This window comes from Topomyia yanbarensis, chromosome 3, assembly GCF_030247195.1.
Source record: "Topomyia yanbarensis strain Yona2022 chromosome 3, ASM3024719v1, whole genome shotgun sequence".
NCBI classification, from domain to species: domain Eukaryota; kingdom Metazoa; phylum Arthropoda; class Insecta; order Diptera; family Culicidae; genus Topomyia; species Topomyia yanbarensis.
Window position 1 is genome coordinate 42,817,994 of NC_080672.1, and position 27,865 is coordinate 42,845,858.

A 27,865-nucleotide genomic window follows, 5' to 3' on the forward strand; every position below is an offset into this window, starting at 1 on the left:
TGCAACTGTTCGGAAGAGTGTGAAGTGTGTATTCGTGGAAAAATGCACCGAGTGCCGTTCCCAAAAGCGTCCAACAGCAAATCGTCGGGCGTTTTGGATCTGATTCACACGGATATTTGCGGACCTATGCGTACAGCAACGTTGAGCGGGAGGCGCTATTTTCTTACGTTTGTGGATGACTTTAGCAAGTATACAGTTGTCTATATTCTGAAGCGAAAATCGGAGACACTGGAGAAACTGCGCGAGTATGTTGAGATGATTACCACAAAGTTTAGTAGGAGGCCTAAGATACTTCGCTCGGATAACGGTGGAGAGTACACTGGGGAAGATTTTCGTCAATTTTGGAAGCAGAATGGCATAATTGGTCAGTTCACCGCACCGCATTCTCCTCAACAAAATGGTATTGCGGAGCGTAAAAACCGGTATCTTGTAGAAATGACCCGTTGCATGTTGATTCAGGCAGGGCTTGATGACCGGTTCTGGGGTGAAGCCATAGTAACAGCAAACTATCTTCAAAATCGTCTTCCTTCTCGTACAATTCCAGTAACGCCGTATGAACGTTGGCATGGAGTAAAGCCGAATCTCAGTCACGTGCATCCATTTGGCGTTGACGTGTACTGCTACATTCCGCAAGAAAAAAGGTGCAAGCTAGACGACAAGGCGAGAAAGCTTAAGTTTATGGGCTTTAGCGAGGTTTCAAAAGCATATCGTCTGATCGACGTTTCGACTGGAAGGATCACGATTAATCGGGATGTGAAATTTTTGAATAGTTTTGTGTCTGAAGCAGAAGATCAGTTCCCATGTAGCAAAGTTGTTGTACCCTTATCGAAAACTGCGGCAGAGATTCCAGCTGTGATTGAGCAAAATGAAGAAGCTGTGGTAGAGCCAGAAGAACCAGACGTATGGGAGGATGCAACGACTGCTAATGATGAAGATATACTGAGAAGGTCAACCAGGACAACCAAGAGTCAATTACCAAATCGGTATGCTTGTTCGGCGGAAGTTGCAGTTCAGCAGGAGCCCCGAACACTAAAGGAAGCGCTGTCAGGTGCGGATAGTGCAAACTGGAAGAAAGCGATGCTGGATGAACTCGAATCGATTAATAGCTGTGATGCCTGGGAGTTGGTCGATGCCCCACAAGGAAAGCGAATATTGGGGTGCAAGTGGATATTTAAACTCAAGCGCACTGCGGACGAGAAGATTACCAGATTCAAGGCCAGGCTCGTAGCGCAAGGCTACAACCAGCAATATGGAAGTGAGTATGACGAAGTGTTCGCACCCGTTGTTCGTCAGACTACTTTTAGAACTCTCATGTCTGTTGCAGCGAAGCGAGGAATGGTCGTTAAACAGTATGACATTAAAACTGCATTTCTAAACGGCGACCTTGAGGAGGAGTTGTTAATGCGTCAGCCTCCGGGGTTTGCCGTCAAGGGTGCTGAACGCAAGGTCTGCCGTTTGAAACGTAGCATATACGGATTAAAGCAAAGTGCTCGTTCGTGAAACATAAAACTTCATCATGTACTTGAAGGTGGCGGTTTCAAGAGAAGCAACGCGGATCCGTGTTTGTATAGCAAAATGGTGAATGATAAACGCTGTTATATTTTGGTTTACGTTGATGATCTGATTATCGCCAGTGAGGAGGAAGAAATCATTACATTGATTAGCAAGACACTAGCTCGTAACTTTGAAATCGTCAGTCTTGGAGAAGTTCGTAATTATGTCGGCATTGAAGTAGAACGCGATAGTTTCGGTGATTTCCACATCTCGCAGCAAAAGTACATAGCGGATATCATTATGTCAGCTGGCTTATACGATTCCAAATCATCTAAGATTCCCATTGATGTTGGTTATTTCAAACAGGACACCGAAGCTAAACCTCTTGCAGATAACTCGGAATATCAACGGTTAGTGGGGAAGTTGCTGTTTGTTGCAGTGAATAGCCGACCTGATATAGCAGCTCCTGTGTCGATTCTTAGCCGAAAACTTTCAAATCCTACACAACGAGACTGGACTGAATTGCGAAGAATTGTGCGTTATCTTAAGGGGTCGATCAATCTAAAACTTCGACTGAGTCGTCGTGAAGATAAATCTGGACTGGTAGGTCATGCTGACGCTGATTGGGCTGAATGTCGAATGGATCGCAAATCAAACAGTGGATTTCTGTTCAAGTTTTGTGGCGGTACAATATCATGGGCGTGCCGCAAACAGACCTGTGTATCCTTATCCACAGCGGAGGCCGAATTCGTAGCCTTGTCTGAGGCATCGCAAGAAGCGATTTGGCTTCAGCAACTTTTACGTGATTTGGGTGAGGACGTTCACACGGTTCAGCTGTATGAGGATAACCAATCTTGTTTAAAAATGATACAGTCGGAAAAATTTAGCAACCGGACGAAGCACATCGATACGAAGTACAATTTCGTCAAGGATTTGAATACAACTGGAGCTATCAAGTACGTGTACTGCCCATCAGAACAAATGGTTGCTGATCTGCTCACCAAGCCAGTGGCACGTATACGAGTTGAACAACTTCGACGATTGAGTGGCCTGGAGAATTAGGAAGCCAGTGTTGAGGAGGAGTGTAGCGATACTAGCAACACGGCTTCTATAAGCTTTAGAGTTAATCTTATCATTTGCGCATAACAGTGTATTTTCTCTTTCATGTATCTTTTTACATTTCTTATAAAAGAAATGTATAGAATTCGCTCAAACTTTCAAGATTTTTTCCGAGGCCCGGAGGGCCGAGTCTTATATACCAATCGACTCAGCTCGACGATTTGGGACAATGTCTGTGTGTGTGTGTGTGTGTCTGTGTGTGTGTGTATGTAACGAACAAATTCTCATTCGTGTTTCTCAGCAATGGCTGAACCGATCTTATCCAAACCAATTTTAAATGAAAGAACTAAAAAACAGTATGAACGCTAATAATTTGTTTTTGATTCTGATGTTTAGTTTCCAAGATATAAATGTTTGAATGCGTAAAAAAGGCGTTTTTTGCAGTTTTTTTAAATTATCTGCCGAAATTGACAATATAGATTAACAATTTATATGTTTTTAGACAGCTTTAACGAATACCTTTCGAACAAGCTATAGATTTTTGAAATCGGACTATTATCAAAAGAGATATTTAATATTAAATGCGGACGAAAGATTTTTATCATTTCCCATTGCCAGAAATATGACCAAAAACATGTAATCTATTATTAACGCCAAAACGGCTTATTTTAGGTCAATAGTATCTTCGGAGAATTTAATGGAGGCAATATGCCCTTTCTTTTGGTATTGTGCTTTTGCTGATTAATCCCCCTATGAGTGAGATATTTTCACAAATTTTCGTGGAAGTGATTATATCGAAATTATGCCTTCAGCAAATTTGTAGCTCTTATTTTTGCGAATAACTTTACTGAAGACTTCAAATATCTATTTTGAATACTTTAAAAGTTATGGCTTATTGTTTGGGGATTTCTCTTTGTCGCCTATTTATTGTTCAATATAGTAATAATCCATTGAAATAAGCCAAACATTATTTCGATAAAACCGATACCGAATACTTCCAAGTTGTCTGGAAGGAACTTGATAACTTATCAGTGCAAAAATGTTCATTTGTGCTAACCTTCTGACTGCAATTTTTCTAACTTATGACCATCGGATCGATCTGAAACATATCGGAAAATGAAAAGCGAAGTAAATAACTCCAAGCAACGGCGTAGCCAAGAGAAGGTTTTGGGGTTTTACACCATACAACCCCACACCCCCCCCCCCCCACCCAAGAAAAATATTGGATTGAAGTTGAAAATTTATTGATGCAGACTGATTTAATTCAATATTACAATAACAATTATCTGATCCGTAGATTGATAACCTGTTGTTGTAAACATCATGAGGACTTTTGATAAATTGTCGGAATGGGGTCCTGATATGTAGCTGATATATTGGTCTTGATTTCACAGTTGTCTAATAGTCCTGCCTGAAAACATTCTAATAGAAAATTCCAGAGTTCTGTAATCAATCATAATGATCAGATTTATTTTCAAATTGAGCTCGTTTTTGTAGAGATGTACTGTAATAAGGGTCTTTATTTAATAGGATGCGAAGTTAAAATTGATTTAATGTCTATGAAACATAGAACTGCTCACCAAAAAAATGCATAACTTTCAACATTTGCTAAAAATGTTTTTGCCTTTCTCATTCACTCTAAAATTCGTCAATCTAATCCCGACCCGGAGGGCCGAGTGTCATATGCCAATCGACTGAGATCGTCGAGATCGGAAAATGTCTGTGTGTGTATGTGTGTATGTGGAAAAAATGTGACCTCTGTTTCTCAGAGATGGCTGGACCGATTTGCACAAACTTAGTCTCAAATGAAAGGTACAACCTTCCCATGCTATTGATTTTTTTTATTGATTGGACTTCCGGTTCCGGAGTTACGAGTTGAAGAGTGCAATCACACAGCAAATTCCCATATAAACTGAAATGAAAAAAATTCAAAATCAAATTTGTATTTTTGATGCCAAATGACTTTAAAATGCATGAAACATTGAGATGTTTGACAAAAATTGACTTTTTTGGACTTTGGTACATTTTTGCCTTTCTCATATAGAAAGGTTATGCAATCACTCTAAAAATCGTCAATCATACCGGCCCGGAGGGAGTATGCAGTGAGGGGTTGCTACTTTAAAATTACAACTAGTTTAAAATTTCTTAACAAGTTGAAAATTTTCGGCAGGACCTGGACCTCCCGGATCTTTCTCCATGATCCGCCGCTGGTTTCAAGCGATGTTTCAGTATCACATGGTATCTCAAGATCGTGGCTGTCGATCCATTGTATGTATGTGTAAATCGTACTGAACATGAAATATTCATTTCCACCATTGTATTGAACATAACCAGCCATGTAATCGTAGTCTGGACAAATGAAACAAGCACAATTGCACCACTAGGTGGATTAAAACAGGTTTTTATTTTGGGAATGCGTCGAGTTGAGACGAAAACGTAATATGATTAATAACGAGGATAACACTTTCCGAATGTAGAGAGAAATTTATGAAAAATGACGATTTCCATTCGACTCTAGCAGGTCCTGATCGATTTTGATGGGAATTTGATTTTTGTTGTATGACCAATTATATGTATAGGTCAAAAACAGTAATTTAAGGTCAAGATAACATCATTTTGAAACCGCCAATTTCGGAGGTTTAGTATCTTCGATGAGTTTTACAAACGTTAAACAGCGCATCATTTGATAAAATTATTTTGACGGTATATCGTCCAAGAAGTATTTATGGTGAATTTTCTCAGGTCTCAACAAATTCGCTAAAGACACGAACTCTGTTACTATTTTCTGAAAAATTAATTCTGCATAATTTTAAAACTTTAAAAATTACTGTTTAGGAATTATGCCGTTTGGACAGAATGATCGATTATCACCAAACTCCAACTAAACAGAATTTCTGGCTACGCCGCTGACTTCAAGTAAGTAGAAACAAATTCGTTCTGCACTCGTTCACAAGAAACTTCTTCGAATGCTGAATATCTATTATAATACATTGAAACCCCGATTTTATCATCCAAATATGAACATATGTTTGATGCGCTCTAGCAGACGAATAAGACTGAATTCGAGTAAATTCTTTCTTGAGCATGTTTTCCTTATCATGAAGATGGAAATATGCAAAAATAAAAAGTTCATCATAATCAGAAATAATTATCAGACTACATCAAGGGACGGGAAGAATATTTTAACAGCTTCAGTTTATTATAAAGAAAAAAATTGCCCGATTTAGTCAATGTCCCCATTTTGTCAGCCTAAAGTACACCATGAGGTTGATAAAAATGGGTCTTTATTGCATTTCATTTTCGGGGATTTTTTTATTGCATCGAACTACAACAATTTTTAGGTAGCTTTCAAGGGGTTATTTTATAGATTTCTTCCAAAATTTGGCGAACCTATTCCAATTCGTATACCAATTAATTGGTATACTTAAGGGTTTATATGTTGCAGATAGAGAAAATACTGAAATTTTCAGCTTTTTTCATACACAATATTACGAAAGCTTATTAAACAATTTTTCCTAATATGTTTGTGAAAATTATAAACTATTTGAAATTTTTTAATAGTTTTATTTTTTATTTAACCGTGATTTTTTAATAAATAGTGACCATCGCTTCACAACGTAGTCTATTTTTCATGGCTTGCGGTGAACACAATCTCCTGAATTGCTGAACTGAAAATTATGGAATAGAAATTGATTTTTAGTATTGTTTACAGATTTAACTCGCCGCGCAGATGGCTCTGAATTAGACCCGCTGGTGCCCTAAGACGACTTCGCTAGGTTTTCAGAGCACTGTACACCCAGTGCATTAACGCAAGTGACGGAAGGTTATCGAAAAGATTCGTGAAAATGAAAATTCCAGTAATGATGATGATTTTCCCAAACGATTCGTTTTCGAGAGGTTTTTATTTGTTCTTTGGCATTAGGATTAGCGATAATAATTCAAATCAAGGATACTGGGAGACTGGGAAGTCACCTTTAGAAAAAGTCGATGTCGAAGTAAAATTTGAAACTATGCACGCATGCACTTCTGAGATAGCGTGATATCAGGAGCTGCGATTTCATTTCAACGCTTTTTTGTGAAAAGGGCGATAATTACAAATGTAAACATAAGGCTTTTTTCATACATGCGAATGAGGGCTTTGAAACGCAACAAATTAACCTAAAAATTTTGATTCTACGATATTGCTTTCTTTCTATCTTTTGCTGTAGTTTACAAAAGATACAACGGGCGAAACTGTATTTTTGTTTGTTTATTTAAAGTTTCGCCCTCCACGCTCCATGCAAACAAACAGGGCGATACTTTTTTTGCTAGCAGTTTAGAGGCGAAACTGTTATTTTCGTATTTTTTTTTTTGGATTATCAAGCTGATACCAGCTGTAAATAGTAACAATGATCGCTATTGAAAAAACCCGGACGAAATCGGCGGTGTAAAACGGTAGTTATTGTAAAAAAACGTGAGGGCGATACTTCAATGCTGATAGGTGGGACCGAAAAAGTAAACAATCGCCAAAGGGGCGATACTATCATTTTGTCAATTTGAATAGCAAAAACAAATTTTAATTTAATAATTTTAAATACTTTATGAAGTTTTGGGTTTCGATCACTGAATCATGCAATCTAGGATGTAAAAAAACACAATAGTTCTTAAATAGGAAATAAAACCAAGTCTGGAAATATTCACTGTTGATTTTCTTTGAATGGTATCACTGCTAGTATCGCCCTTTTCAAGAAAAAGCGTTGATTTCTTAGTTCGCAGTCGCATTGGAAATTTGAGTAAAATATAAACTTCAAATCGATTCAAAAAAAATTTCGATTTTTTTGGCTCAGTACAATATATAACCCCTTTAGGAAAATTCAGTTTTCCCACCACAATTTAGATATTTTATTAACAGAGCATTAACAAAAATTCGTTGGTATGTCTATTTTATGGGCCATTTTTTCGCTTTCCCATTGATTTGGTTTGAGATTTCTAGCACTGATGTTGTCCTATGCTGATTTGAGCGATTCTCTGTGTCCTGCCATAATCCCATGTAGTATGTGTTATCAAAAACATCGCGAAGCATCAAGTTATAAATGTTCTCAAAAGATATAATATCCGAAGAGTGATAAGAGTTATAAGAAATGTCTCATCACACTGTTAGGTGGATTAAAAGCGTTTTTTTTTTCTACTTCCTGTATCACTCTGAACAAAAGCATAAGAATAAAAGCCGAGTCTTAACTGTACCGCGTGTGTAATACGTTTATTCTGATTTTCCGCCGAATTCCGTACGATTGTGCGTGTCTGATTGAAAAATCCCACAGATTTTTGGACATCGGCACCCTCGGTGTGGAATTCGAAATCGTCTTTGCTCTCAGTATAATCGAAATCCCACTTTATTTTCAAAGTAATGTCAACACGGTTGACTGATTTGGCTTAAATTTAGAAAAGAGTCTTCGAGTGGTATAGACTGGAAACGATACCGTAAAGCTGGGAATCTTTTTTATCATCCTATTACTACAGCTTTTTATACCTGTTCAATTATAGGGGTCCTATAGCTCAGGAGTGCCCAGGGGCCCCGCGTAGTCTTAAGATGGCGCTGGAGGTGCGCCGTGCTTAGTATCTCAGAAACGGCCGGAAATTGGTACCATTCGGTTCCCAGAAACATGCCAATGAATATGATTTTCACCAAATCTTTTCTGTGACGTATTCCCACATACATATATATTTAAATTAAGCAAAGAAAAAAATCGATTTTTTGAAACCGTGAGATTTTATGTAAAAATCGACTATTAGGAAATGGTAGTATGTTCCTCTTTCGATAACTTACACAATTACAATTATCTTTTCAATGTCGCCTGTTCATCTGGCGGTAAAAATAAATCCATCGTGAAAATTACTTACCAAACTAGAACCTACATTATGCTGCAACATGAACACAAGCGATCGTACAAACTAATTAAATTGATCCGATCCTAATTGGAAAATAGAAGATGCTCTCAGACTGAGAGCGTTCTTATATAAATTCAAAACTTGTATTGCACACCACGTCTGACAACTCACAGATACCTGCACTTGTTTAACTAACAGATTCGAAATCCATTAATAATTATTACACTTCAGAAAGGATTTAAAATTCACAGGAAATTAATAAAATGCTAAATACTTGGTCCGGTGAAGAAAACCTTTCACTGACGTTTATCACCATGTGCTGTCTACTTTTTCAAAGATTGCTGCGATTCGATTTGGACGATTCAGCGAACGATTCGGACCTAGGACTCGATTCAGACGATCTTCCTCTACGTTCATTGTCAGTTAACGAATTCGAATTCTTATCGATGTATAGAAATTCATTCGAAAGTTTGGCATGCGTCATGGATTTCTAGAATTTGTAAAATAATTTGAATATATTTTCACTCTTGCTAATGAAGTTTGATGCAGACACTTTGATTTCCTTCTAACCGACATATTGATCATATTCCAATTTTTATATTTTAATACTTATGACATTAATACGTGACCACTAAAGAAACTAGAATAACAAGGAGACGCCATGTTCCGTTTGGAATCGCAATTCAGCTGTAGAAGCTGAAGTCTTTGTTATTCTAACCTCTTTAGTGACCACGTACCCATCAATATGTCCAATGGAGTGGCTCGTCATATGCTTTTTTCATACAATGCTTTGTGAGTACCTGAAAATATTGCTACTCTCCGGCTTTGAGCATAACTTTGAAAGTTAGTAAGGGAGTTAGCGTGGAAAATGTTTATTTTATTTAATATGAAAAAACAAATCTTATAAAAAGTTTGCCCAGAATACGATTAGAAACTTTTCCTTCAGTTTGTTTATTCGTCTCGACACATTTGCGTTAGTTTGACAGTGCCAATTTCTTTGTTTAACGATATAAAGCTCTTGAAACTACGAAACTACAAATTGAAATAATTGTAAATATGACTTCTGTTCCGACACCGAGAAAGTACAGACATTGTTGAAATTTAATATGATTTAAATATTCTACCACAGGCGCTTTTAATGCCATTATCTCGCTTCGTGATTAATTATACACTAAGACGACAACTGACTTCTTGCTCTTCTTAATTTTCTCTACTAGGACCTGTCGAAAATTTAAGGTTGAACAGAGAATGGGCAAAACTTGAAAACGAAAAAAGCAGTTTTTTCCACACCGTTAGACCTCATAAAAATCAATCAGCTTATGTAGAACGTTGTTACAATACTGCTGATTGATTTTTATGAAGATCTAACACACGGCGTAGAAAAAAACTGCTTTTTTCGTTTTCGATTTTTGCCCATTCTCTGTTCAACCTTAAACACAACAATCGACCATCGCTTCACGCTTCCTTTTGCATATTTTTCACAATTGCTGAAATAATTGTACCCCAAAGATCGCACCTAAACCAAGAATTTATAAATCTAGCTGGATTTAAAATTTTATTTTTATTGGTATTTCTATTGGCATTTTGCGTAACTATATCATCATTTAAAACATTTAATTATTTTGCAAGTAATGTTGATGTTTATGCAAATTATCCAGAAAAAATCTTTTAGAAAATTTTGCGAACGCTTTTGATTGGCAAAACGACCAATCAGGAGTTAGTTCAATACTGTTTTTTTGTTGGAGACGAACCACTGCGACCAGTACTTAGATCTATTGTGGCAATACAATACTGGTTAGGACTGGATCAAATTAGCTCGCGGTGGTCTTAATACCGCTGTTAGCATTGGAATTCCAGTATTGCAGCATAAGATTTTCTAACAATCTCGTAGTAGGGTATTGTGAATGACATAAAAAAGATATCGAATCGAATAGGGGATCTCGCGAATAGCCAGCACATCCCGGTCCGGAACGTTTGTTGGGAATCCGCGGGCCCAAAGAGAATCGTTTAGCTAAGGTCTGGTACTCCAAAACTTGGCGCGCGACCAGACAACATGTTTTATGTCGCGATAACCGTTGCCACAAGACCGCTTTTCACGGTAGTGTTTTCACGCTTAGATCCGCTCGCGCCCTCTCATTCTGCTACTATCGGCAGTAGGCTGATAGCACCCAGTCGTCGCCGATCTAAGGATAAAATGTCATCAATAGAGTTAGACTCGCGTGGAGGAATGACATAGGATACTTGTGAGAACTACGTTATCTAATCGTTTGACGACCAGCCTCGGTTGCTCATCGATGTTACTTTCGTTGTTTCGCCGATGCCCATTAGCTTTCATCAATCTTTTCATTCGCATTTCTAACTGTGCGTATTTTCTAAACCAAAAATCGGGCGATAATACGTTACGTCCAAAAACTGCATATAAGTGAAGGATTTATTCGCGTACACTTCTGAGCACTCTGGCTCTAGTTCTCCTTTCTAAGTTTGTAACTGATTTGCTCTAGAATACCTGTCAGTTTTTCAATTTTCATAATATTCTTTTCCCTTAGACTTAAATTTACCGAAAATAGCTACATACTGAACTGATCTCTGCGTGTGCGCTCCATGTCATTGAATACTCCATCTATTTTAACTGAACATGCGGGTAAGTAGACACAGTACTCCTTCCTGAAAAGTTCACAGCAAGTAGTCTTGTTTGCCTGCTCAAGACCACACTCACAGTATCCTAATCAGGTTAATCACTCGCTTCGTTCCTAATTGCATTAAGTTTGGTTTGTTTGAAAGCAATTTAAAAAATTTCGGTTATTGCTTTTGTTGGTTAAGGTGAGTGAGTGGATTTTGGTTTGATAAACCTAGCATCACCGACGAAAATGTGTTTTTTGTTGTGGATAAAATGGGAAAGGACAGGATATTTTTTATTTCAATTATAGAGATTTTATGCTACTATATTTTAAATGCCGCAAAGTTCTACCTGATCATTTTTTGGCTATTTTCTGCAAACTTAGGACTAAGAGAAACAAATACTATGAAATTGAAAACCGGATAGGTATTCTAGAGCGAATCAGATATATATTTAGAACAGAAAACTAGGGCCAGGCAGGCTCGAAAGAAAATGTGAAGAATCTTGCCCCTTCTGCTTGGAGAAGTTGGCCGTTCCAAGTCTATCGCATGGTCAGTGGTAGAGCATGACTCATCATCACTTTTTACGACCGACACCGCTTCTTCAGGATTTCTTTGTCGTTCTTCTTCTGTTTGGACTAGAACAACTCATTATCTTGCAATTTTATTGAACCGTATGTTTTCACCGTTCGGGTTTTATCAATTTTTTGGTTTACTCAACGTAATAAATCACAGATGTAAATCAAATTCTACGATTTAGCCCTCATTTTTTGGATCACTTTCCCCTCGTGTAGGTAATCTAAATTTCGTATTATGATTACTCCCGTGGGTCTTTTGTCACTTGTTCCATGTCTTTTTGTTGTTTTCAATTTTGTCTTATTGTAATTTCACTTTTTATTATCTTTGTAATTTAGAGTTATTCGTTACGATTAATCAATTTAGCTGGTTTGGGTTTCCCTTTTTCATGTTGTCTTTATAAGATGCTTTTATTTTTTTTATAATTAAATAATTACTTTGCAATTAAATTTACTTATCGCTAGTTATTAGCTTATCATTTATACAGAAACAACGCGTCCCAATCTGGCAAGCGCGCACACGCCCAGCGTACAGTCGCCTTGCGTCGGAAGCTCGGGACAGACGCACTACTGCACGTTGGAGGTTTCTTCGTCGTAGTGCGCAAATTTCAGGAACACCTGCTCGAGCGTGGTTTGACTAAATGAGTATTCCTCGATGTCCAGTTCTGTTTTGGCTGTTCGGGAGTATAGATAGGTAAATCTATTATATAGGTGTAGGCCACAATCAATTAACGCTACCCCATCCCAGCGACATCGGTTAACAACAAGCGAGGAACCCAAAGCAGCAATCAATCACACTTACCTTTCTCGAGTCGTGAAAAACACTCCGCCAGCGAACTGACGACCTGCTGTGGCACTGAGTACACCAGCCGGTCTGCGAAACTTTCTTCCAGCGTGGCACTAGGGAAGAGATCTGTCACGAAGTTACGCAACGCCATCGATCGATTGTCGATACAATTACTGATGACCGGAGTCGCAGCAATGTGATCTACGCTCTGGTCCAACTGTAGCTGCTCCTGGCTGCTGCTAGGTTGACTTTCTATAGGCGTTTCACTGTACACACTTTCGACGTGCTTCAACTTAATTTCCAGCGTATAACCCGCACCGTACAGATTCTTCAAGTGCTGTGTGGAACCAAGGCACCTGCGAACAAATAGAATAGTTAAACTACTGCACAATGTGCTGTATCTACGCTGGAAGTACCTCAGTTCGCCCTTCACCATAATACCGACACGTGAACACAAAGCATCCGCTTCCTCCATCGAGTGAGTTGTCAGCATTGCGCATCGTTTACCATGGAAGCTTGCCAATATTGTATCCCACAGGAATCGCTTCGACTTGGGATCCATCCCTGTGGACGGTTCGTCCAACAGAACCACTTTAGGAGCCCCAACCATCGCCATTGCGTAACTTAGCTTCCGACGAGTTCCACCGGAGCAGTGCTGAGTTTGCTTATTAGCATGCTCGTTTATATGCAGTCCAGTGAGATAGGTGGTAACCAGACGATTCAAATCCTTCCTACAGACACCCCGAATACGAGCATATAGCTCCAAGTGCTCCCGTACCGTAATGTTCTTCCACAACGCATCATGTTGCGGACAGTAGCCCAGCGTCTTGAACGCATCATCCTGATTGATGGTAATGCTGTGACCGGCAACACGAACCATTCCCGTTGTAGGTACCGTTTCTCCGGTCATTATCTTCATGGTGGTTGTCTTTCCAGCACCATTGTGCCCCAACAAACCGAGTACTTCACCGGCATCCACGGCAAACGAAAGGCTTCGGACGGATACCTTCTTTCTAGGGGGTTCGTCGTCTGAGCAACAGCAGCATGACGAACACAGTGATTCTTGCGAGAATTCTTTTCGTAGGCTCTGAAAATAAGATACTTTAGTACGTTTGGCGTTAGTCAGAATGCTACCCAATAACAACCTTCACCAAAACTACTGGTTGCGTTTGGCTTGCCTGCTCCTGACTAGTGAGACGAAATATTTTGGCTCTTTCATTTCGCACATCTTCATCCTCGTACTCGCCGATGCATTGCTCTTCCGTCACAATATCTTCCTCACTCTGAAAGAGAAATCCTGTGTGTAAACTTGATTCGACGCTCGCGTCAATTTTTTTTTCTACCGGAGCACGATGAAACATGTCCCGCATGCGACCTCCGCTTTTCACGATATCCGAAATACGCAAACAGAACGCCCAGATGGGGATGTGCAGCAGACATCCGCATACCATCACTATCATCTCCTCCGTCATGTAGTGTGCCATCGAGAGTTCCGCGCAGGCCGAGCTTAGCCGGCAGGCGATGTAAACCCGATCGACAAAGTATACCGCCGCGTACGGAATGTACATCGGGTTAAGCAGCGAGAATACGTAGTGCAAGGCGATGGCTGCTTTTACCTCTGAAATCGGGGGAAAAATTAGGGTTTTAGCAGAATATTTACGATTACGATTTACGAAAAATCCGTCGTTATAATATGTTGCTTCGTTTTTTAAAGTAGAATGCATCTAGCATCCTGGTCTGTCGGATCATACAATAAGGCCATAAGCCATAATTGAAAAATTATCTCAAAAACTCAACGTAGAGGTTTTTTTTTTAACATAGAATGTGTATGCAAAGTTTGAAAGAAATCGGTTAGTTTTTGAATGGCAGGTAACGCCGCAAATCATGTTTTTTTCAGAGACGTTCTACAAAAAGCTTCGTCACCAAGTCGCTTGTCGATATTTTAGCATAGAAATATAACATACAAAAAGTTTTTTAATAAATTTGCTTCACGCAAAGTTCTAAAAAAAAATCATAAAAGAAGTGTTTTTTTTCACACTGAAACCTTTACACTTCACCCCCCCCCCCCACCTAAGCTAACGCATTGAGCCATGTCAAACAATCGAACAGCGTAACAATAATTAGAGATAGCACAATTATCAATAAGGATTGAGAATGATTAACACGCTTTGAATCCAACCACTTTTTTACTTTATTTTTATTTACATGACTTTAAAAGTATTTTTTTCATTCGTCACGCATGAATCCAACCACGTCAAGCGAAGTGCGAATCGCAATTCGAGAGATCAAAAATAGTAAGGCCGTTGGCAATAACGGAATCCTGTTCAAACTTCTAAAAATCGGAAGTGACCGGTAGTACGAAGCAATCCACTGCGTGATAGAGATGAAGTATCAGGGTAACAATTTAGCACTGGGTTAAAATATACCTTTTTTACGTATACACTCCGTAGAGTGTATTGTTTACGTAAAGTTATGCTCACCACGTTCCATATGATCGTTCGCTTTTTACGTTAAATTTTGTTTATATTTTTGTTTGTGAACGATTTTGGTAGATCTGATAGATGTAGTAATTTTTGTTAAATATTTGTATATTAATAACATAGGGTTTAGTCGGGTAACCGCTCTCCTCTCGCTGCAAAAAGTGTGTGGACAATACTCTACCATAGCGATGACAGCTATGCGGGATGTGCGTTTTTTTGGTGTTGGTTGTGTGACGAAAAAAAAAGACAGAAAGTGACGAACCACGGCGATAGACAGACGTCCGTTTAGAAGTTTCTCAGGATTTTTCCGCCACTAGAAAACGTTCCAGCGCGCGTGTGACGGCAAATTAAATCCGTCATACGTGCCGGCCCGTGGTTCGGGCACAAGTGAATTTAGTGGTGCAGGATCGCCGTCGGGGGAAGCTAATTGGAAAGAAGTTTTCGCTTCCCCGGCTAACAGTTAAGGATCCGACGCGCTCGCCCCTCGCTGCAGAGGATAAGTCGAACGAGCCTTGCTCTCCTCTGCAGCTAACAGTCAAGGAGAGGGAAGCAGGTAGGACAACGGCTCCACCTGGGAAGAACACTGCGGTGTCTTCCAGGATTCCTTGCGGGGAGCAAGTGAATCCGGTGATTTGTCACCAACGTCGCTAGGGAGGTTCCAACAAAGGAGCCAAGCTCACCTCCCTAGCTAATTGTTAAAGACCCCTGCCGGAGCAGCCAACGACCAAAGGAAAACGCGGTCGTTGTCCCGGCCGGTCGGAGGAAACCGCCAGCCTTTCCGCCCGCAGCAGTGAGTCACCAGCAGCAACAGTAAAGTGGAGAGTTGGAGGACAATAAAGTCGGTAAATTTAGTAATTTATTTTGTTTTGTTTACCCTTTTTGACATTAAAAATGTCTTACTCCACTATCTGGGGCTAGGTGTCATTCTAAAATCTAAACTATCTCCCATGTAACGAAACTATGTAAGGTTTGCACGCTTATAACTCCGATATTACTAGATGGATTTTAATCATTCATACACCAACCGATTCAGAAACACCTAACTTAAATATTGGTAATAATTTAATACCTCCTCAATAAAAGTAGACTTTTGGAAATTGGTAAAATTAAAAAGTTCACGAAAAACAGGAAAATTACCATTCGTGAGGCAGATTTCTCAGACAAAGCCGTCAAGAGAGGGCAGCTTAGTTGCTCAATGAAACACGAAAAGTCATAAATAGAAGCAACGCATGTCCGTTTAAACCAGTTGTTGCTCTTATCCCATACGAGCTACATCGTCTCCGGGCGATGCAATAAGCGCTATCGATTTTCGGTAACTTTGGCATTTGCACACACTCGCACCTAAGTGACTAAACCATATACGGTTAGTTTATAAATAGAGGTGACGCGTACCCGTTTGAATCAGTTTTTGTTCTTATGTCGAACGGGTAAGATCATGACTGCAGCGTCTGGGCACTACAATAAGCGGTAGACGCTATGCATTTTCGGCAGCGGTGGCCGTGTGCGGATTTTTCGGGTACCAGCACGGTGTCACAGAATGATTTGCAAAGTGGGTGGGCGGGGTGGTTTGGATTTAATTCAATACGGTGTGTGCTGCTTAAGAGTGTTGCGTTTGAAACAATATAGGGTGATGAGCCTATTTTCACCATACTAAGCAAGGTGCCTCACTAATTCGGTAATTTCTTGCCTTACAATCAATGGAATGCGTAAAAATTGACATCAACCGCTTTGCTTCGTTGATAAGAACCAATATAATAACACAAATGCGTTGAAAACAGTAAAATTCTCGTGTTTGAGCACAATGAAAACTCGAATCGAGTGCCCCTATTGTTGCGCCACCATTTGACTCAATGCGTTGAACAAAGATGGCAGACACTGCTCTAACCAACGGCTTCAAATGGGTAGGGTGATAATAGAAACATGGCGCAAATAGGCTCATCACCCTATTTATTTTTATGCATGCGTGTGCGTTGTAACTTGTTAATCCATGTTCACGGCGCTTTGTAGCTGCGTAGGGTAAAGAGCCTATTGGTTTTCATGTTTCATATTTCGGTTATATGTTTTTTATCAGTAAGGCATCTGACAACGTGCTTCTGTAGTTATTGCACTGTTCAGCAGCGTAGTATTTTATATAGGAGAGTACACTCAGGTTTTTTTACGCGGATTTTGAAATTTACGCGGTTTTCATTAACGCGTTTTTTTTAAATTTATGCGGTTTTCATTTACACGGCCTGTATCCCCTGCGTGAAAAATCTGAGTGTAATTGCATCGGAAACAATCACATTCCCAGCAGAACTTTTTGTTTTCTAATTTCATACACTTTTGTTTCGTACTGCACACAACGGAAAATTTTAAAACAGAACTTACCGTCCCAGCAGCAGTTTAAGCGGGTGTTCTTTTTCGATTCAAATTCAAGCCATGTCTTAAGCGTTACTGGACTTAAAATTGTTTTCCCAGTTTATCCAGTCAGAATATATAACATAAAACGCTGCAGAATTGGTTTAATAATACAATGTTTACACTACAGAGTTATAACACGTTTTAATAATTAGCAACACGAAAAATGTCACCAAGATAGCATAAAAACCCGTTTTAACTGGTAGTCCGAACGTTGCATAACAATGTAATTTATCAAATAACTTCATTTTTCCACCACTAATCGATCAAGAAATATTTAAATTTAAGATTGTTTACTTAAGTTCATTAGTACATTATTGAAAATTTAAATGGAAAATGAAATTTCATATTTCATGGAGAATCTGTATATTTCCGTTGGCGGGCGTGGGCTTCCTCATCACAGCTCTCTATATGGAACTTTTCTTTTGAATATATTTTCTGGACAGACCAGCCTATTTTTACTAGCTGGATCAGCCAAATAATGCCAATCACCTAGTGAGATACTTGATTAATTAATAGATTACCGTTAAAAGACCTTCAATAAATTATGTTTGGTGGGGAGGGTATATAGCAAATTCTAACATATGAAAACAGGCGAGTGAACAAGAACGTGAGTCGATATGTGTGATAGATAAAATTCATTTGCACGCTCTTGAAAAAAGCTACATTTTTAATGTCACCGTGGTCGTGTCCTGTACACAACCCTTTAATTTTTTTGTTGTTACGAAAATCCGAAATTCTGTAGAGGCACCTAGGCCGCCCTGAAAAGAAGGGTACGCCGGGCAAATAAGAACCCGAGTAGTGGACCAACCCCTACTTACAAGTAATGCTTTCGTATTGGTTGGATGACCGCATGCCCTCTCTACTAAAAAGGTCATATACTCAAGTGTTATATCTATCTAGGCATAACAATCCTCAATATCGACTATGAGTTACTTGTTCTGTTAAACAGACTACGTCCGTCGGCTAAATTGTCTGACGGTGCATACCAAAACATATGACACTACGTACCAGTTGTTTACTCTTGGAAAAATTTCGAAAATACGACTAGCGGACTCGCCATCTGTTTGTGGATTTCAAGAAAGCGTACGATTCAGTGAAGCAAAACGAACTGGGCAGCTATCGCTTCTGCTAGAATTTCCAAGAAAACTGATCGTGACATACGGCTAGATGGGTGAAAACTTAGCGGCAGAATAACCAGAGAAGCATGTTCTTGTTCGATATAACACTCAAAGGTGGAAAACGATGCTTCTAGGGCTCGTGAACGATATTATTGGAGCCGATGCGAATTGAATCGAACTCTCGTTGCGGACACGTCCAAATCTTGCTCTATACAAATTTCTGATACTCTCTGTTGCTCAGCACGACAATGAGTTGCGGTTGAGAGCTTTTTAGTGCTCGATGGATTTTATAAAATAATTCTGCGCTCAATAATCGACGGCGTATGGGAGAATTGAGAGTGGAACATACTAATGAACCACGATCTATACCAAGAATATAAACTTGCTGACATCAGAAGGCTTTCGCTATCTGTGTTCAATCGAGAAAGATGAGGGAGCGTCGAGCGCACAAGGAGACTAGAAATTGGCGGCTTGACAAAAAATATGAAAACAAATTGATTCGCGAGTTAGCTACTAAAATTATAGGTTTTTGAAAATTGTTATTATTTCAAAAGAAGTAAAAATCGCGCTTAACAGTTTGACGTTTTAGTTTCTGAACAAACAACATTTACCACACTCATTCCTCTTTACAACGATTAGATTAGAAACAATTCAACGTCGGTACATGTAGGTACGTCTTTTGCTCAGAGTGAAGCAATATCTGTCTAATGTCGGTTTATCTTAAAAAAAATCTTGCTGCATATTTGAAGGATGGTAAGTAAAATTTGCATCAATGCCAACATTTTGACGCATTTGTCCACTTAAGATCGCTGAACTAGATTGGACAATTTGAGAGATAATGTCATTTAAAAATTTAAGGTTTTAAAGGATAATGTGGATTTAATTACAAAAATCGTCTATATCACAGGCTGCAATAACAAAAAAAAATATTTTTCATCCATTGTAGCAAAATTTTAACAAGCCGTGTGGTGTCCTTCGGGCTAAAATTTGTTTGCACTATTTCAGCCAAGAATAAAACCACTGGGAACCTGCTCCAATGTCGTAAGAGGCGACTAACAACATGCTAGGAGTATCTAGATCAAGGTATTGATCCAAACCGAAGACTTAACCCGAACGGACCTTAAGGTTTTGCATCATAGCCTTTGTCCATTCTATATTGAGTGAATCACTGACATAACAGTGGTAAATATTTCAACTCTCCAGAACTTCATTCTGTCAAAAAATGTAGGGTCATCAGAAGCTAAACTGATAACTTCATAAAATCGCACTCCTGGTTCTGTCTTCAAAATTATCCAGTACAGTACTATGGAAACGTGTCTGATAGAGAGAGTGGAGATGCCCACTTGTCATTAATATTTCGCAATGAATTTCTTCACATCCATTTGAGATATCTTTTATTCTTTTTGTACGCTTGATTTGTATTACAAACTGTGGAAATGATCATTGTTAATAAGACGCAATATCCCCCGGCTATTCAGAGTTCATATTGCTCCTTTCAAATTATCAGAAATTGATCGCGAACGATTTTCGTACATATTGCTAAGATCATATTGTCTATAGATATTCCAATATCTTTCAACTAACTGCAGTTAGTTGAAAGATATTGACTAAGCCGAATTCAGAGGAAGAAAAGACGAGCGCTTCGATCACGAAAATACTACACACGATCGGAACAGATGATCCTGAAAAATCATATGACAATCCATTGTTGTACAACAACAGATGTGACAACAAAACAACAATTATCGAATCCTCGAAAAAGGTCCCAAACGGACCGAAACGTCGGATGAAGACAAACTAGTTTGTTTTTGCTTAAAAATTATACTGCAAAGCCATAGACCTAACCTAAAAAATGTAAACAGTCGACTCCAGTTCAACCAACTATTTTGCATAATTTGAATCCTGATAATCTAATTAATGGACTGATTTTCTTCTTTTCGAGTTTAATGAATGCTTTATAAGGACAAATCAGCGGCAAAGTCGTACACAATTTTTCATACGCATACATCCAAGCGTTCAATTCTTACACATGCTCAAAGAAAGTAACTTGAGCCTTAAGGGTGTTCTTAGTTGTCTACTTCGTGTACAACGAGTTTTATTACTTCAATCGATGGAATACACTGCAAAATATTGAGAAGCCAATTCAGAGTATTTTCGAAGAAAGCAATAGAGCTTCAAACAGGAATGCTAGCGCACGGCCAAACGCATCCGTCCTCGTCTACGTTCGCTTCTTTGCTGGTGGTGCCAGTTGTTCGCTAGGAGGCACTGGGCGCGATTGTGGTTGAGTGGATATTTGTTCCTGTCAGATCCGTAGATATTGGTTTTGTAGCCGATTGTGGTTTGACATAAGATAATGGTGTGATGTTTACGGTTCTAGTAGGCGGGCTTTTTTTAGCTGCTTTTGTACAATGCTTTCCGTGGTGCAGCCTCTGGTATCTTTGCAGAATTCGCGCATAGGAATCTACCATGGGTGCATAACCAGTGTTGTCTGATAAAACGTCCCACTTTCAGTTGATCAGCATAAAATGGTTACGTGTGAAGGAGTTGGCTTGTACGGAAACATTCTCACCACAAGAACAACGTTAGGGACACCCGAGAAAAGGCAAAGTTTCAGCTGTTATGGAGGCCACTTCTCCGTGCCTTGACATCAATTTGTTAATCACGATGTCAAGGGTGTATGAAGATAATTCATGTAAGCGAATTTCTCTGGAGCCCTTGCCTACATATGCTGTTAAAGTGGCAGCTTTCGTTGGTGTGCTGTACGCTGTTCCTCGAAACGAATAACTGTGCTTCTGAATATTTGATATTGTGCATTTGCAGGGCGTTAACTTCTCCCGGATTGAGCACAAATCTGCACGTTTAGTAATTGTTTCACTTCTCGAGTAGCTGGTCTTACACGACATTTCCAAAAATCAATAGCAATACAATTCGTCTGCAGTCGTTTTTGTCGTGTATCTATAGCGGAGCGATTTTTAGCTTCTACTCCGAATGGGATGAGAAGGTAGACTAACCTTAATTAACCGGTGATTAAAATGGATAATTTCTGTATTTTTGTATTGTACTATAAAGTACGTTCAAGAAATTTTGCATTGTGCTGAAATAGAACGGTGATTTTGGGTCTCGCCAAAATGATTGTGATGTCTGTAATAACCCAATTATAATGTGCGAAATAAAGAAACCAAATCAGTTCAGTTCAGCCAACCGCAGTAGTACTCGGGTGCCCGCTGTATTCGCAGTTGCTTAATTTGCAAATAATTACAGCGTTCTGTGTCTATATTATTGTCGGGTCCTACATATTCTCACAGCATATCAAAACCGGCTCCTACGTTAGACATATAACATTGTTTATTAACAAAACCTGCATAAAATCTACGATTAGAAACGGTTTTCTTGGATTCAATATGAGATAAACTTATGTAAATTGTCAACCCTTTTGAGTTAATAAATTTGAATGAAAATTTCGAGCTGCATATGCTACCTTCTCATCTTGCTTACAACAAAAGTTAAAAACTGCTCCATCGCTACCAGCAAATAAATCAATCCGTGTGTCGCTTTGCCACAGTAGAAGCAAAATATCGTATTCCAACCCACTATGTCGAAAAAAATGAGTGACGATTCTACGATTCTGGCCAATTGTGGTCAAACTGTACTACTGTTTACTTTTCGAGGCGTTCCTTAAGATCCATTGTTAAAAGTACAAATGGAGCTAAGAAAAGCACACCCTACAATTTCACTATGTTAGACATAGCGTGCTGATTATGTTCCAGACCATCAATCAAGCAGAAGCGTATGTTTTGCGTAACGAAATATATTGTTGTATATGTGGCAACATGAAGTCAGTACCTTTGTATATATAGGCGATGACACAAACGAGGTACGAATACACGGAATCAAAACCTGTCGAAATTCACCTGTTTGGCACGCTATCTGTGGATATGGCAATAAGAGTCAACCGGAGACTAATAGAAACCACGGACTCACGAGTTACCCATGGCTGAAGAGATACTAGCTCATGTTGAACTAAAGTCTCGGGTTTAAAAGGGTCCGGCAGTATTACAAGCCTTGGGGCCCGACGCGGCTCTCGACAGCCCTGGATCATCTCACCCAATAATATTTGAACAGATTTTTCGTTTAAGGAAAAAAATTAAAGGGTTGTGTACAGGACACGACCACGGTGACATTAAAAATATAGCTTTTTTATCTATCACACATATCGACACACGTTCTTGTTCACTCGCCTGTTTTGATATGTTACAATTTGCTATATACCCTCCCCATTAAAACATAATTTATTGAAGGTCTTTTAACGGTAATCTATTAATTAATCAAGTATCTCACTAGGTGATTGGCATTATTTGGCTGATCCATCTAGTAAAAATAGGCTGGTCTGTCCAGAAAATATATTCAAAAGAAAAGTTCCATATTGAGAGCTGTGATGAGGAAACCCACGCCCGCCAACGGAAATATACAGATTCTCCATAAAATATGAAATTTCATTTTCCATTTAAATTTTCAATAATGTACTAATGAACTTAAGTAAACAATCTTAAGTGTAAGTATTTCTTGATCGATTAGTGGTGGAAAAATGAAATTATTTGATAAATTACATTGTTATGCAACGTTCGCACTATCAGTTAAAACGGGTTTTTATGCTATCTTGGTGACATTTTTCTTGTTGCTAATTATTATAACGTTTTATAACTCTGTAGTGTAAACATTGTATTATTAAACCAATTCTGCAGCGTTTTTGTTATATAGGTGTTTTATGTGGTAATAGGACTGACATAATTATATCTTCAGTACAGCGGTTTGTTTCATAATTTAAAACAGATTTATTTTAAAATTTTAATTAGTATACCCAACCGTTCTATTTGTTGTATACTTTAAAACGCAATTAGAACTGTGTTTTAAATACAGATAGGACAGATATTCTGACTGGATAAACTGGGAAAACAATTTTAAGTCTAGTAACGCTTAAGACATGGCTTGAATTTGAATCGAAAAAGAACACCCGCTTCAACTGCTGCTGGGACGGTAAGTTCTGTTTTAAAATTTTCCGTTGTGTGCAGTACGAAACAAAAGTGTTTGAAATTAGAAAACAAAAAGTTCTGCTGGGAATGTGATTGTTTCCGATGCAATTACACTCAGATTTTTCACGCAGGGGATACAGGCCGTGTAAATGAAAACCGCGTAAATTTAAAAAAACGCGTTGATGAAAACCGCGTAAATTTCAAAATCCGCGTAAAAAACCTGAGTGTACTCTCCTATATAAAATACTACGCTGCTGAACAGTACAATAACTACAGAAGCAGATGCCTTACTGATAAAAAACATATAACCGAAATATGAAAACCAATTGGCTCTTTACCCTACGCAGCTACAAAGCGCCGTAAACATGGATTAACAAGTTACAACGCACACTCATGCATAAAAATAAATATATTTTTTTCAAACGCAACACTCTTAAGCAGCACATACCGTATTGAATTAAATCCAAACCACCCCGCCCACCCACTTTGCAAATCATTCTGTGACACCGTGCTGGTACCCGACAAATCCACACACGGCCATCGCTGCCGAAAATGCATAGCGTCTACCGCTTATTGTAGTGCCCAGACGCTGTAGCCATGATCTTACCCGTTCGACATAAGAACAAAAACTGATTCAAACGGGTACGCGTCACCTCTATTTATAAACTAACCGTATATGGTTTAGTCACTTAGGTGCGAGTGTGTGCGAATGCCAACGTTACCGAAAATCGATAGCGCTTATTGCATCGCCCGGAGACGACGTTGCTCGTGTGGGATAAGAGCAACAACTGATTTAAACGGACATGCGTTGCTTCTATTTATGACTTTTCGTGTTTCATTGAGCAACTAAGCTGCCCTCTTTTGACGGCTGTGTCTGAGAAATCTGCCTCACGAATGGTATTTTTCCCGCTTTTTGTGAACTTTTTAATTTTACCAATTTTCAAAAGTCTACTTTTATTGGGGAGATATTAAATTATTACCAATATTTAAGTTAGGTGTTTCTGAATCGGTTGGTGTATGAATGATTAAAATCCATCTAGTAATATCGGAGTTATAAGCGTGCAAACCTTACATAGTTTCGTTACATGGGAGATAGTTTAGATTTTAGAATGACACCTAGCCCCAGATAGTGGAGTAAGACATTTTTAATGTCAAAACTCTCTGAAACTTACCAATTCCTAGCATATCTAAAAACACTACCAATATAAAGGGGATCAGTCCGACAAAGGTTAGAATATTAGGTAGAATAGACTGCGCTGAATCCGTGCGGTCGAAAAAGTAGGAAAAGCACGTAGAACAGAGAATCCCCGCAGGGGAGTACAGGAACACCAGTAGACCCAGTGTGATCAGTGCAGGTGGCTGAAAAACATAAGATTAAATCAATCCAACAACTTTAAAGCAACAAACAAAAGCTAGAACCAAATTACCTGTCTGAAGGAAGGAATATCGAACAGAAACACCAAGCCAAGCAGAGCAGCGCATATCAGTAGCATTAACCCAGACAGAACTATAAAGTAAGCTGATAGATACAGTGCCGACGAGAGGCCATTCACACGCAACTGGTTCTTCGCTTTCATCTCACGATCGTACACCATATCGACGGCCAGTGACACCGGGATCAGCACGAAGATCATTCCGACAAACAGAGCCGACGAGAACGTACCTATGTTGAACTCTTGGGGCTGTGCTGTCTGCTGAAATGGATGCGAATGCATTTCGATGTTAAGAATCGATTCAACAGCCGTCGCAACGACCGACGGCGTTATCGAAGATGTCGAATCCATCGCGTCGTCTGCCTGTGGCAACTCTTCTCCGTCGTCAACGGTGCCATACTGCTTACTACCGATTCGTTGATGACGGTAAACAGCTTGCTGACCCACTGGCGTCCCCAGATTCGCAAACATACGCAACAAGGTATTACTTATAAGATTTAAGATTATTGGGAGACTATGTTGAGTAGTATCATTGTACAATGTAGTTATTGACACATTTGACCATGATATAGAGTTCACGTTGAATGCGGCCATGTGCGGCGCCATGTCCAGCAGCAACGAAAAGTTTCCGCTATAGTCTTCGGTAACGTTCGAGGATTGCTTCAGTTCGGCAATGAAACGATGATAGAGATATGACGATTCTTTGGACTGTTGTTGGGTGTTGTGCTGATGTTGATGATGTTTCTGATGCAGCAGCAATGGCGGCGAGGGTGATGATTGCTGCAACTGGTGATGATGGTAAAGAGTATGTTGTGAAAGCAGTCTATTGGTATTATCATGTACGGCAAACTTGGTTATGTTACTACCGTACGTAGTGTTGTCTAGCAGGATTGAACGCATCACTGGCGAAATTACCTGGATGGAGTTCAAGTATAAACCTAGCGCAGTGAATGCTAACGGTAGAATGATTAACAGGTATAGACGTTGAATGTCACGAAAAAGTATTGTAATTCTAAGTTTTAGTAGGGCTACAATGGTGTTGGAACAAGACGGTTTCAGCTCGATGTCGTCAAGGTCCATCCAGTTGGTTTTGTTTTGACTGTTCAATTTCACAACCGATGACGAGGTATGGGTGGGATCCTCGTAAATACTTTTTGTGCTTTTGCTGACCCCGTTTCGGGATCTGCTGTGCTTTTTCCTCTGGGCTTTTGAATTGGGCGACGCAACGACCGAGCTCCGCTCGCTTCTACTGACAGCCTCAACATCGGACGACAGCCCATTGACCGGTATGATTGTATCGAAATCCAACCCATTGTCCGGTAACGAGGCTTTGTTTTCCATGTTCTGCTCTTCTAGCAGATTTTTCGTATCATTCTTCAACGATTGATAGCTATTACTTTTCTCCTGGAGGGATAAACTTCTTGGCAAAGCTCTATTCTTCATAACCTTTCTACTTAAACTATCTTCGTAGGCAGCATCTTCTTCTTCCTCGATTTCTACCTTCTGCTCTTCTTCACGCTGAGTTTCCAAATGCAGAAACACTTCTTCCAAGGTAGTCATCGAAACACCGTACGAACAGATTCCTAAATTCATCTGCTTGGATTTAATTTCCTTCTCAATATCATCAAACAGGGAAACAAAAGAATTAACAGCATCATGTGGCAAAATATAGCTAAGCTCTCGGCCATGCCGTCTAGCCTTTTCTGCCTTTGGCACATGCTCATTAACCAGCTTGGTGATGGACGTCTCACATGCACACGTATCCAAGACTAAGGTCAAATGATACCCAACACCAAATTTGTTTTTCAAAAACAACGACGATCCACAACAGCGGAGACGCCCCCTCGAAACAACTGCTTTTCGTTCTGCGAGGATATCCGCTTCGTCCATAAAATGAGTGGTCAACAAAATGACCTTCCCGTGTTTACGATTCTGCAGTATAGACCACATGTGTCGTCTTGAGTAAGGATCAACACCTGCCGTAGGTTCGTCCAGAATGATGATCTTTGGATCACCGATGATCGCGATACCCACCGAAAGTTTACGCTTTTGGCCTCCACTCAAATACTTGACTCTTGTTTCGGCCGAGTCAAAGAGATCAATATCACGTAACGTTTTCTTCACCTCACTATCTATTAAATTGAAAGCGATTCCTCGAACGGCAGCGAAAAAGTACAGATGTTCCTTCGGGGTCAGAGTTTCAAACAAAATATCATGCTGAGGACATACACCGGTCATTCTGCGAATCATTGTCATATCGTTGGGGTCGCGAATATCATACCCGAAGATATACACCGTTCCAGATGTTGGTGAGGTAAGGCCGGTCAAAATGTTGAACAACGTGCTCTTACCAGCTCCATTGTGGCCTAGTATCGCTGTGATCTGACCTTCGTAGATGGTCAAATTGATGCCGTTCACCGCATTGACGGCCGGCTTTCTGCAAGAGTGAAACGTCTTGTGAAGATCCACTATCCGGATGGCTTCCTTACCGCGCATCTCGCGTGAAACCGGCTCTATGTCCCGCTTTTGTTCGTCCATGTTGACGAATGAGTTGGCCGACTCGCCGTTTAGGAGCGGTACTTTCGGTACTTTCTTATTACACCAATAGTGGCGACTGAAACAAAAACACGGCCGTTGTTTAGTACCGTGATCCGAGGGTATGACACAGTCAAAGTAGAACGACAGAGCGGCGTACAACAGGATGTCAACAACCAGCATGAGAATCGAACCGCCGATTGGAATACCCGGTCCAGTCCAGAGATTATCCAGAGTGACACCCTGACCGGAGATATCGAGCACCAGAATTTTATCCATAGCAAGCGCAAACCCGGTCGGCGATATCAGCGAAACGGTCCACAAGGCAGCTGAAGTGTGCGTATCGTCTATGAACACTTGCAAGAAGTACAGCAGCGACATAATGTTGACAGCAAAGTTACCCAGAATGCCGGCGGTCTGTTGGAGAAAACGGGATGTTAGACACAGAAATTTAGTAATACATACGTCTT

General features: G+C 39.7%; 1 protein-coding gene across 3 annotated transcripts in view; it reads right to left on the reverse strand.

Moving 5' to 3' along the window:
* Positions 1–11,688: 11,688 nt before the first annotated feature.
* LOC131692064 (cholesterol transporter ABCA5-like) overlaps positions 11,689–27,865 on the reverse strand; it is a 31,706-nt gene continuing 15,529 nt past the window's right edge. For all 3 annotated transcript variants that reach the window (XM_058978916.1, XM_058978914.1, XM_058978915.1), the window contains exons 6-12: positions 24,855–27,812; positions 24,600–24,786; positions 13,743–14,017; positions 13,545–13,682; positions 12,816–13,486; positions 12,415–12,755; positions 11,689–12,286 (exon numbers count right to left, since the gene is read on the reverse strand). In XM_058978916.1, coding sequence (XP_058834899.1) covers positions 12,180–12,286; positions 12,415–12,755; positions 12,816–13,486; positions 13,545–13,682; positions 13,743–14,017; positions 24,600–24,786; positions 24,855–27,812 — 4,677 coding nt within the window. In that variant the 3' untranslated portion in view covers positions 11,689–12,179. The remainder of the gene's footprint in view (positions 12,287–12,414; positions 12,756–12,815; positions 13,487–13,544; positions 13,683–13,742; positions 14,018–24,599; positions 24,787–24,854; positions 27,813–27,865) is intronic.